A 13384-nucleotide genomic window follows, 5' to 3' on the forward strand; every position below is an offset into this window, starting at 1 on the left:
GATGCTTATTTGACTGAACCACCCAGGTGGCCCTGTTGGGAGATTTTTGATTATTGATTCAATTTCCTTGCTGGTTATGAGTCTGTTCAGGTTTTCTATTTCTTCCTGTTTCAGTTTTGGTAGTTTATATGTTTCTAGGAATACATCCATTTCTTCCAGATTGTCTAATTTGTTGGCATGTGACTGCTCATAATATTCTTTTTTTTTTATAAATATATAATGTATTTTTATCCCCAGGGGTACAGGTCTGTGAATCGCCAGGTTTACACACTTCACAGCACTCACTACAGCACATACCCTCCCCAATGTCCATAACCCCACTCCCCTCTCCCAACCCCCCTCCCCCCAGCAACCCTCAGTTTGTTTTGTGAGATTAAGAGTCATTTATGGCTTGTCTCCCTTCCGATCCCATCTTGTTTCATTTATTCTTTTCCTAACCCCTAAACCCCCATGTTGAATCTCAACTTCCTCATATCAGGAAGATCATTGCTCATAATATTCTTTTTTTTTTTTTTTAAGATTTTATTTATTTGACAGAGAAAGAGGGATCACAAGTAGGCAGAGAGGCAGGCAGAGAGACAGAGGGGGAAGCAAGGCTCCCTGCTGAGCAGAGAGCCCAATGTGGGGCTCGATCCCAGGACCCTGGATCATGACCTGAGCTGAGGGCAGAGGCTTAACCCACTGAGCCACCACAGGTGCCCCTGCTCATAATATTCTTATAACTGTTTCTATTTCTTCAATATTGGTTGTGATCTCTCCTCTTTTTATTTTTTATTTTATTTACTTGGATCCTTTTTAAAATTTTACTTATTTGGGTCCTTTCTCTTTTTCCTTTTGGTAAGTCTGGCTAGGGGTTTATTGATCTTATTCTTTCAAAGAACCAGCTCCTAGTTTCATTGATCTGTTATTTTGATTTCTATATCATTGATTTCTACTCTGATCTTTATTAGGCCTCTTCTGCTGGATTTAGGCTTTATTTGCTGTTCTTTTTCTAGCTCCTTTAGGTGTAAGGTTAGGTTGTGTATTTGAGACTTCTTCTTTCTTGAGAAAGGCCTGTATTGCTGTATAGTGCCCTCTTAGGACCGCCTTTGTTGCATCCCCAAAATTATGAACTGTTGTGCTTTCATTTTCATTTGCTTCTATTTATCTTTTAAATTCTTTAATTTCCCAGTTGACCCATTCATTCTTTAGTAGGATGCTCTTTAACCTCCATGTATTTGTGGTCCTTCCAATTTTTTTCTTGTAGTTGACTTCAAGTTTTAAAGCATCGTGGTCTGAAAATATGCCGGCAATAATCTCAATCTTTTTGTACCATTTGAGACCTGATTTGTGACCCAGTATATGATCTATTCTGGAGAATGTTCCATGTGCACTTGAGAGGAATGTGTATTCTGTTGCTTTAGGATGAAATATTCTGAATATATCTGTGAAGTCCATCTGGCCCAGTTTGTCATTCAAAGCCCTTGTTTCCTTGTGGATCTTCTGCTTAGATGATCTGTCCCTTGCTGTGAGTGGGGTGTTAAAATCCCCTATTATTATTGTATTATTATCAATGTATTTCTTTAATTTTGTTATTAATTGGCTTATATATTTGGCTGTTCCCAAGTTAAAGGTATAAATATTTACAATTATTAGATCTTTCTGTTGGATAGACACTTTTTATTATGATATAGAGTCTTTCTTCATCTTTTATAACATTCTTTGGTTTAAAATCGAGTTTGTCTGATATAAGGATGGCTATCAAAAGCTTTCTTTTGATGTCCATTAAAATGATAAATTGTTCTCCACTCCCTCAGTTTCAACCTGGACATGTCTTTGGGTCTAAAACGAGTCTCTTATAAGCAACATATCAATGGGTCTTGTCTTTTTATTCATTCTGATACCCTATGTATTTTTTTTAAGATTTTATTTATTTATTTGATAGAGAAAGACAAAGAAAGAGAGGAAATACAAGCAGGGGGAGTGGGAGAGAGAGAAGCAAGCTTCCTGCTGATCAGGGAGCCCGATGCAGGTCTCGATCCCAAGACCCCGGGATCATGACCTGAGCCAAAGGCAGATGCTTAATGACCCAGCCACCCAGGTGCCCCTACCCTATGTGTTTTCTTTAGAGCATTTAGTCCATTTACATTCAGGATAATTATTGAAAGATATGAAGTTAGTGCCATTGTATTACTTTTGTAAAGTTGCTGTTCCTATAGATTGTCTCTGTTCCTTTCTGGTCTTTGTTCCTTTTGAGCTCTCTCTTTGCTCAAAGCATCCCTTTAATATTTCTGGCTGGGCTGGTTTACTATTATCAAATTCTTTTAGATTTTGTTTGTCCTGGAAACTCTTTATTTCTCCTTCTATTCTGAATGACAGGCTTGCTGGATAAACTATTCTTGGCTGCATATTTTCCCCATTCAGCATGTTGAATATATCATGCCAGGTCTCTGTGGTCAGGTTTGCTGCCAGCCTTATGTTGTAGGTTAAGGACTTCTTATCCTGATCTGCTTTCAGGAATTTCTCTTTATGTTTGAAATTTGCAAGTTTCATTATGTGTAGAGGGGTTGACCTATTTTTATTAATTTTGAGGGAGTGGTTCTCTGTGCCTCCTGGTCTTGAATACCCATTTCATTCTCCAGATTAGGGCAGTTCTCAACTATAATTTGTTCAAGTAAACCTTCTGTCCCTCTCTCCCACTATTCATCTTCCAGGACTCCTATTATCTGGATATTATTTCACTTTATGGAATCAATGAGTTCTCAAATTCTCCCTTCATGATCCATTAGTTGTCTTTATCTTTTCTTTTTAGCTTCCTTATTTTCTATCACTTTGTCATCTAGATCACTCTCTCTTCTCCCTCATTCAACCTCACTGTTAAAACCTCCACTTGTGACTGCATCTCAGTAATAGCATTTTAATTTCAGCCTGATTAAATTTTAGTTGTCTTATTTCTATAGTAAGGGATTCTCTAGTGTCTTCTATGCTTTTTTCAAACCTACCTAGTATCTTCATAATTGTCTTTTATAAATTCTAATTCAGATATTTTACTTATATTCAGATTGATTAAATTCCTGGCAGGGATTATTACCTCCTGTTCTTTCTTTTGGGGTGAACTTTTCCATCTAAACTAGTCGTTTTGTCCAGAAAAGAAACAAGTAAAGGGGGAAAAAAGAGAAAAACCCAGGAAAAACAGCAATAGCAACAACAACAAAAATTTTAAGTAGTGTTTCTGGTGTATGTTGTGTACACTTTGTTGTGTTTTGTGTTTTGGCTGCTCTCTCCCACTGGACCTTCCTCTACAGACCTCCTTGTTTGTAGTGCAGAGTGCTTGGAACTTTAAGTAGGTGTGCTTTCATTTGTCAAAATAAGCCTTGCATCTGCCACATTCTCTCCCTCCAACTGTGCAGATCATTTTCTTAATCCTCAGATTGTCTTCCTTGTTGTTTAAAATAGTTGAATGTTGATCTAGCTTTTGGAGATCAGGATTACCCAAGAGAAGCACTTTTGACATGAAAGAGAATTCTGGAGAGCAAGAACTGAGGCAAGAAGAAATTTTCTTCCTCTATTCACGTGTTCTCACTATGGCCTGAGGCAGAGGACAGAGACCTGCACAGGTGATGCTTGATACAGACCACTAGGACTTAGTAACAAGCCAGGAACCTGCCAATCAGATCTCCCACATCCTTTCCATCGATCGTCTTTATCCATTCATCTATCAATGGATGCTTGGGTTGTTTCTTATCTTGGCTATTGTAAACACTGCTGCAATAAACATAGGGGTGCATATATATTTTCAAATTAGTGTTTTCATTCTTTGGGTAAATACCCAGTAGCAGAATTACTGGATCATATGGTAGTTCTATTTTTAATTTTTGAGGAATCTTGTTATTTCTTGTGTTTTTGATTTTAGCAATTCTGACAGGTGTGAAGTGATATTTCATTGTGTTTTAATCTGCAATCTCCTGATGACTAGTGATATTGAGCATCTCATGTGTTTTGGCCATTTGCATGTCTTTTTTTATTAACATATAATGTATTGTTTCAGGGGTACAGGTCTATGATTCATCAGTCTTATACAATTCACAGCACTCACCATAGCACATACCCTCCCCAATGTCCATCACCCAGCCACCCCTTCCCTTCCACTCCCCTCCAGCAACTCCCAGTTTGTTTCCCGAGATTAAGAGTCTCTTATGGTTTGTCACCTTTTCTGATTTTGTCTTGTTTCATTTCTCCCTTCCTTCCCCTGTGATCCACTGTCTTGTTTCTCTAATTCCTCATATCAGTGAGATCATATGATAACTGTGTTTCTCTGATTGACTTATTGTGCTTAGCATAATAGCCTCTAGTTCCTTCCATGTCACTGCAAGTGGCAAGATTTCGGGGGGGGGTTTGATGGCTGCATTATATTCCTGTATGTATGTATGTATGTATGTGTGTGTATATACACACACACACACACACACACACACACATACATATATACATACATATACACACACACCACATCTTCTTTATCCATTCATCTGGTGATGGGCATCTTTCCATAGTTTGGCTATTGTGGACATTGCTGCTATAAACATTTGGGTGCATGTGCTCCTTTGGATCACTACATTTGTATCTTTAGGGTAAATACGCAGCAATGCAATTGCTGGGTCGTAGGGTAGCTCTATTTTCAACTTTTTGAGGAAACTCCATACTGTCATTTGCACGTCTTCTTTGGAAAAATGTCTATTCAGATCCTCTGCTCATTTTTTAATTGGATTACTTGCTCATGTGTGTGTGTGTGTGTGTGTGTGTGTGTGTGTTAGTTCTTTATATATTCTGGATATTAACCCCTTATGGGATATATCATTTGCAAATATCTTCTCCCATTCAATAGGTTGCCTTTTTGTTTTGTTGATGGTTTCCTTTGTTGTACAGAAGGCTTTTATTTTGGTGTAGTCCCACTTGTTTAATTTTGCTTTTGTTTCATTTCCCTTGCTACAGGAGACATATCTAGAAAAATGTTTCAATAGCCAATGTCAAAGAAATTACTGCCTGTTTTCTTATAGGAATGTTATGGTTTCAGCTCTTATGTTTAAGCCTTTAATCCATTTTGAGTTTATCTTTATGTATAAGAAAGTGGTGTAATGGTGTGCCTGGGTGGCTCAGTGGGTCAACGCCTCTGCCTTCGGCTCAGGTCATGATCCCAAGGTCCTGGGATCAAGCCCCACATCGGGCTCTCTGCTCAGCAGGGAGTCTGCTTCCCTCCCCATCCCCCACCGCCTGCCTCTCTGCCTACTTGTAATCTCTGTCAAATAAACAAAAAAAAATCTTAAAAAAAAAAAAAGTGGTGTAGTTTCATTCTTTTGCAGGCAGCTGTCCAGTTTTACCAACACCATTTACTGAAGAAGCTTAGCTCATTTAATTCTTAAAATAATCTCCTCAGCAAGGTACTATTGTTCTCATTTCATAGATGAGAAAACTGAGACATAGAAAAGCTGTAATCAAAGTCAACTAACTAATAATTAGCAAAGTCAGGATTTAAACTCAGATTTGATTCCAGGCTCTTCCTGTGGCCCAACACTGTCTCTTCCCATTTCTTTTCCGGCTTCTGAAATGCCCTATAAGCCTCTCCCTCCCTGGAGGGCTCTTGGAAGTGACATCCATTCACTTATCTCATGAAGGACAGTGTCTTGAATGGCCCATCAGATACTTAGTACTAAGAGTCATTTACTGTTATTACTAACTTCCTTCATGACCTTAGCCAGCTCCTTAAGTTGCTGGGACCTCAATTTTCTCAACTGTAAAATGAGAGGATTGAACTAGATGAAACCTCCAGCTGTAAAATTCGGTGACTGCATTCTATGTGTTCAGCCCATTTTCCCAGTGGGCATGTCTCCTCATCCTGCGGGCTGCTCACAACCCACTAGTAGGGTTCCCCCTTCTCTGACCACCCAAGCTAGAAGTATGCTGCATTCCCACAACACCTACTGCTTTTACTCTGGTTTTGGCTCATCTTTTTCATTCTCTTTCCATATCTTACCTGAATTTAACTAACTTCTTCAAATATTTTTATTTCTTTTTTTAAAAAAGATTTTATATATTTGAGAGAGGGACAAAGAGAAGGAGAGAAGGAGCACATGAACAGGGGGAGGGGCAGAAGGAGAAGCAAACTCCCCACTGAGCAGGTAGCCAGATGTGGGGCTTGACACCAGGACCCTGGGGTCATGACCTGAGCCAAAGGCATACACTTAACAGACAGCCCCCCAGGTGCCCTGATTTTTGTTTTTTTCTTTAACTTCTATACAGTATTCCAATTTTTCTTTAACTTCTATACAGTATTCCAATTCCAATACAGAATTCCAATTCCAATACAGTAAATGGTATTGGTAAAACTGGAATTGGAATAGAGTAAATCACAATTTATGTTATAATTCCCCCATGAGAGACAGTTGGTTGTTTCCATTTTTCACAAATGGTCCTGTGACTAATATTATTTTACTTGCCTTCCTGAGTACATGTGAAAGAGATTCTCTAGAGTAAATGTCTAGAAATGGAATTACTGAGTCATAGGGCTTGTGCATTAGATATTGCCAAGTTGTTCCCCAAAGTGTAATACCAACATGTTCCCACTTACAAAATGTAAGTGTTCTGTTTCCCATATCCTCACCAATACTTATCAAGCTTAATTTTTTTTCCAAACTAACATTTTGGTTGCATATGTCTAACAGCACTGACCACTTCCTTCCTTATATTTGTATATATGTATATGTACATATACATATGTACATATGTACATATACATATATACACATATAGCATATAGCATCCCTACTGGATGGTAAACTTTATGAGGGCAGAATCTTTGCTTAACTCATTTTTATATTCTTCCCACAAAATTTATCAAGCTTAATAATATTGTAAGTATACAATAAAGAGTTGTGAACAAAAAAAAAGTAGAATTAATCTTGACCCAAGGAAATGGAGAGTTCTGTGAGGGCAGGGATGAGGTGTTCTATCTCTATCAATCCAGGGTAAAGATATAGATATGGGTAGAGAATCCCCATCAGCTGCCTAGAGGACTGCAGAGGGGTCACAACTGGCCTACAGATACAGTCTGAAGGTTTCAAGATCTGTAGTGGACTATCACCAACCCAGGGAGTTTCCAGGTTTAGATCATTTTTTTAATCATGATATTCATCAAATACTTATTGATTGTTGAGTGGCAAATTTCCCAGTTTCTGGGGCAGCTTTATTACGTACCAAGAGGGGTGTTTCTAAATGGGACTCCCCCATTTCTGGCCCCACTCCATTACTAAGGGTTGAATAGAATCCATGTGTTCTTTGGACCAGGGTGCTATATGACCTATGGTAAATGCCTCCCCTTTTTGTCACCCTAGCAATTCCTGGCTGACTCATTTTCTAAATAAGCCACTTGTGGTTTTTGGTCTGACATCACATGTGGAAGAATGAGTAATTTTTTAAGAACCAGAACTATATTCAATCAGAATAAGATACATTGTGTATGTTACTCATGGTTCTAGGACAAGGGGTCAACACTGATACACATTCTCTGACCTTCTCCCACTGCCCCTTTCCTGGGACCAATAGGTATAGAGAAGGTAAAGGAAGGAGGAAGGTATGGATGTGAAGAATTTCTATGTTTGTTTCTTATTTTGCTTTCACATTATATATAATTTAATAAAATTATATCTTGTTTCCTTTGCTAGATTAAATAAAAAATAATATAGCAAAATTGTCAAGGCCACGACTTATGCTGCTATATTGCTTGGGTTCAAACCCCAGCTCCACTGCATTCCAGCTGAGTGAATTTGAGCAAGTTATTGAATCTTGATGTGCCTCCATTTCTTCATTTATAAAACAGTACTAGTACCTATAATACAGGATTCTGGAGGGAATAAATGAATTGGTATTTGTTAAATTCTTAGAATGGTGCCTGAAACTTAGTAGGCACTACAAAAGTGTTAGTAAACATTTTTTTACTCCAACACAATGTTTATGCTCATAGTAAGCGCTCAATGTTTTTCAATGAAATTAATGCATTCTAGTAAACGTTTCTAGAATTGGGGTAGGGGGCAGAAGTTACCACAAGTGGCAGAAGAAGGTAGAGTTTTAGATCCTTGAACCTTGAAATCATGGGCTGAGTTAGAAAGGAGACCCTGGTGTCAGAGAACTTCACTCTCTGGCCTCTCAGCATCTATTGCTTGTGACAAGGGTTAGCAAGATAGTGGCATTTGGCTAAGTGTTATTTTTTTTGGGTTAGGATGGTATGTGTTGGAAATTATATAGATATAATGTTAATACACTGGTTTCCTGGGTGGCTCAGTCTTTGGACATCTGCCTTTGGCCCGGGTCATGATCCCAGGGTCCTGGGATTGAGCCCTGCATCGGGCTCCCTGCTTGGCAGGAGGCCCGCTTCTCCCTCTCCCACTCCCCCTGCTTGTGTTCCCTCTCTTGCTGTCTCTCTCTGTCAAATGAATAAATAAAATCTTTAAAAAAAATACACTGGTTTCCATTTATTAGCGCAGATGTGGTGCTTATCTTCACAGGACTTGTGGTCTTTGGGAACCTACTCTTGTGTGAGCTGTGAAGAAGCCACAGCAAAGTCCCTTGGAGCCCACCCTCAATTGCAGACCTTTTTAGGATGCCTGAGGGCAGGCTTGTGGGACTCCGCTCATCAGAGCAGGTGGGTCCAGCCTCATTGGCACCCTCATGTGGCTTTAGCTGAGGAGACTGATGGACCAGACAAGTAGGTCTAACTTGGCTGCCACAAGATCAAGGGTGCTATGCTTATTAGAAAGTCTACAAATTTAGTAAAATTGGTAGAAATGCTGAGTCACCAAAGGAAGTTCAGTTGTCCTGCAGGAAGCATTCACTGGGAGATGTCAAGAGGCCCAACATAAGTGACATCTAAAGGATAGCCGTACTCTCAACCACTTGCAAATAGCCACTCACACATAAACACATTCCCAAGCATACTGGCACAAACAGCGTCACTCTCCTAGACATTTCCCTTCCCTACACTTGCAAGCACACACATATGCTTCACATATACTCTCTCAGCCAAAAGGGTGGCCTAGGGGAGACCTCATGGCTGAATCAAATGCTGGTTAATGCTGCTGCTTTTATTACACCAAAGGTCTTAACATTTATTTGGAGATGAACACAAAACTTGGCATACTGCTGTTACAGTGGCATGCATTCTCTACAGTGCAGCTTCAGAGCTCGAGATCACTGCAGCACGCACATAAGAACTGCTCTCCAGAGAAGAGAAAACGTGGAGCGGGGGCACTGCAGATCCTTGTTCTCTCCAATATTGACAGACTAAAAGTGCTTTACCATGATAGTAGTAGAGGAATCTCTTGTGCTGCACAGGTGTCTTTTAAACAGCTAAACAGGTATGACAAGAGATCCAAGTGTGGGTAGGTTCCTAACACTTAGAGCCAAGAGCATTTTGGGGTATATATATGCTCCCCAAACAAGCAGCACTGACTAAAGCGGGGGCATGCTTAGCACTGCCTCTGAGCTAGGGTAAGCTACCAAGAGTCCTCAGTGAAGGGAATCCTGGTTTTATGAAGAAGAATAAGACATGAGGGCACTGTCACAATAAGGCCACTACACTCACAGCTAACAATGACCTCAGAGGAAACTCTCAGGACTACAGGAAAGCAGCTCTATTCTCTCTGATGTCAGGTGCTCCTTGCTGGTTAGGCACCTGCCCTGAGACTTTCACATGGTCTTTTCTGAGCTGCATAATATCACTTAGAACAACAGAGCAAAGGAAGGGTCCACACACGTCAAGGTCTTGGGACATCACCAAGCGTGGCTGACTATTGGTAAATGTCTCAGATAACTTTCCCGGTTGGGCTAGGTGCCCCCCCCCCCCCCCGAGTATCTGGAGAGCTAATCTGAAAAGAGGCTGGCAAAGGACTTCCTCAAGCTCCGGATGGTCTCCGCTTTGGCTTCATCCTCACTGGCTGAAGACCGGAAGAAGGAGGACTCAGAGAAGCTGAAGGCATTTGTCAGGGACTGCGACTTGCTTGAAGATAAAAACCAGAGAGAACGTGAGAGGGGGTGTTCCCAGTGAGGCAGGGAAAGACGGTGACATGAGGATACACAACCGAACCCCCACTCCCACCCCAGGGAGACCGGGGTGATGGAGGAGAAAGTCAGCAATGGAGTACTGCCAGGACCCGGGGAGGCCCCTGTGCTATTATCCTCACCTTCAGTGCTGTTAAGATAGGAAAGGATGGGGGCAGTGTGGGAGAGAAGGAGAAGGGGAAAAAGAGAAGAGAAAGAGGGAGAAGGGAAAAAAGAGAAAAGGGAAAGAAGGAGGAATGACTCAAAGGCTGTTTCTTATACTTAAGCTAAACTAAATGGCCCACAGGCTATATTTCAGAGGTCTCAACTTAGTAAGTAAGAATCTAGGACTCTCACACCCTTCCCTTCTGATGAAATATAGCAACCAGGGGACCACAGGCTCTTTGTACTCTCTTTTCCATTAACTGTCAAGTGGTAAAGCCAGCATCAGAAAACCTGGGTAAAGTCTTGGATCTGCCCTTCACTCATTCTTGTGCTTCTCTGGGTCTTGATTCCTCATTTGTGATGTGCAGGTGTTTGGTAAAATACTCTCCCCAGGTCTTTATACTCTGCTTTTTTCCTCTGATTCCAAATAAACTTGGAATAAACCAAGGCCTCAAGTTACCTCCTCTTAAAATGGACATGATCATTCTTTGTAGCCTTCCTCAAAGGAGCTCTAATATGAGGTCTGTGCAGTTCAGGGTATCCAGGGGCAAACGAGATACATATCTGGTACACACAAGGACATTAAGCAGTTTTCTAATTAAAAACCCAAATCACACACATTTTAGGAACCAGATTTCCCCCTGAAAGACTAGGGATTCAGAGAGAAAAACTGAAGCCAAGAAGGTTGAGGGGAGGCCAAGCCAAGTACTTGAGAAGAGAATAAGGTCTGGCATCTCCAGTAGTCTGCTATGTCTCCTGGACTTTCACTGTGTCTCTTTCCTGATAGTTTCTGGCTGTAGGAATCTTCTCCTGATATCTTAGGGCTCCCAACCCTTCCCTACATTCAGGATGCAACTCCCAAAACTCCCTTCTATAGGAGTGTGAGCAGTTTCTCTCCTGCAGTGACTGTGAACAGAAACCCTGCCTTCCATTAGGGTTGGCGATGGGCCCCAACATGCTGGCCTTTGGGAGGGAGGGCCCCCTCTGCAAGCACAGCCAGGGGCACTGGACATAAGCCTCCTGATTGTTGCCAGATGATGGCTCTATTCAACAACTTCAGCCCAAAGGCAATGGTAACCTGAAGATCTGCTCTCAGACTGGGGCCAGTGGCGGCTAATGAGAAGGCGGGAGAGATTTTAAGTCAGCAGCAGAAAACAATTGGATTGAGGGGAAGTTATAGGTCGGGTGAGATGTGAAATGTGCCACTGGCCAGAGCTGGGGAGCAGGAGTGGGTGATGTCCCTCCAGCCACAAGGGCTGGAAGACCCAGAGAAAGTGGTCATCTGGACTACCTGAGCCTGAATCCTGGCTCTGCCACTAACTAGCAGAGTGGTTTTGTGAAAGAAAATTAATCAAATCTCTTTGAGCAGTTTACTCATCTAAATAATGGCTAGACCATGTCTAAGTGGCCTCCTTTTCTCCCTCCCTGAAGATGCCCATCACCTCACTCTGAAAAGCACTGATGGGTCACTCCCACCCCTGAAAGGCTATAGCTGTCTCTGCTTACAGTGATGACAGAGGTCTGTTTGGGGACGGTGGAGAGAGGCATCTCTAGTTCTAGGGAAGAGGGTAGAACTGACCACCATCCACATCCAGGTGCTGTCCATCCCAAGTACAGCTTTACTGTTTTCCAGTGGCTCTCAGTTCTTCCTCTAAAGCAGGACAGTGTGGTGGGGGCTTCTAGGGAGTGAGGAAGCCCAAGAAGATGGAGTTCCTCCAGGTATCTATCTGGGGCCCTCCTCTGATGACCATACCAGAAACCGACCTCCTTCTGACAAAGTAGAAGGTAACAAGTTGAAATGGATTTAACGCCTTCCCCTTCTTTCCCTTCTGGGCAGCCTTGCTGATTGCACATCCTAAACTGTGAGTCAGAGGCAGGAAAGAGGATTTTTTTTTTTTTTTTTAATTTTGAGAGGGAGAAACACACACACACACACACACACACACAGAAAAGGAATGGAAAAAAGAGTGGGAGATAGGATTGAAAGAAAGAAAGAAAAAGAAAGAAAGAAAGAAAGAAAGAAAGAAAGAAAGAACCCTAAGCTAATATAAGAATAGGAAAAGGGCAGTGACTCTGCCTTATTGGCATTCCCCAGGAGGAAAGGGTTTGAGTTTCTAGCTAGACCTTGGACTTTCACTTCCTTCTTTTCTACCCTCCTTAATCAACCCCCAACCATGCCCCCAACCAAAACAAAACAAAACAAAGCAAAACAAAAAACAACAACAAAAAAACCAGACCAAAAAAAACAAAACAAAACCAAAAAACCCAAAACCAAAATCCAAAAAACCTCCACAAAAATATCTGTAGAAGAAAGCCTGATTGAAGGTGCTTTCTAGCAGCTCTGGAGCCTAAGGCCTGTGAGGAGGGGCAGGAAGAAGGGAGGGGAAGGAGCTGCTGAGTTGTCTCTTACTTGAGCTGTGGGTGAGGCTGGGGCTTCTGTGGTGGAGCAGCCGGGGGTGGCTGGGCCTCTGCCAGGGAGCTGCTGCTGGAGGGTGCATCTCCGTGGGTGGTGGAGGAAGAAGAGGAGGAGGAGGAAGAGGAGGAAGGTGGCAGTGATGGTCCAGGGGGAGGCCGGCGTGGAGGCATCACCTTGCCTGGGGGCTGCATTCCTTGGGGTTGCCCAGGGCCCCCTAGGTTCAGTACAAGAAAAACTTCATAATTTAACCATATCAAAGGGTTTCCTCATTAGAATCTATGTCTTAAAGGATGAGGTTAGTTAATCACCAAAAGGATAAGCTCTGTTACAAAAAGCCACCCGAGGCTCTGTCAGGCTCCAGAGCCAGCCCCTGGTTTCCCTCATACATCTGCCACTACTTGCTCCTCCTCAGAGACACAGCACCTCAGGCACATCAGAAGTCAGGAGGACAAGGGAGAAACCATGGGATGAGTGCCCCTGATCAGAAGCAAGCTCTTTTACAGAGGCCCCCTAGACCAGAGGGACCCCACCCCACTACCCCAGAGGTTTCTCAGGTAGAGGGTAACCTGCCTCATGGTTTACTAGGAGGTCTCAAGTTCCACACTACAGACGCAGTACAAGGCAGTGGAAAGAGCACAGGTCTGGGAGTCACAAAGTCAAGACAGTCATTCAGTGACTCCAAGCAAGTCAGCTAACTTCTCTGGGCCTTGATGTTTATAACCATAAAACTATGAA

General features: G+C 42.1%; 1 protein-coding gene across 1 annotated transcript in view; it reads right to left on the reverse strand.

The window, feature by feature from the left end:
- Positions 1-9093: 9093 nt before the first annotated feature.
- SYN2 (synapsin II) overlaps positions 9094-13384 on the reverse strand; it is a gene marked incomplete at its 5' end in the record, with an annotated part of 194767 nt that continues 190476 nt past the window's right edge. Inside the window, 2 exons of the mRNA XM_080810785.1 lie at positions 9094-10027; positions 12644-12863. Coding sequence (XP_080666911.1) covers positions 9892-10027; positions 12644-12863 — 356 coding nt within the window. The 3' untranslated portion in view covers positions 9094-9891. The remainder of the gene's footprint in view (positions 10028-12643; positions 12864-13384) is intronic.

Source organism: Martes martes (genome assembly GCF_963455335.1).
Source record: "Martes martes genome assembly, chromosome: 1".
Taxonomy (NCBI): domain Eukaryota; kingdom Metazoa; phylum Chordata; class Mammalia; order Carnivora; family Mustelidae; genus Martes; species Martes martes.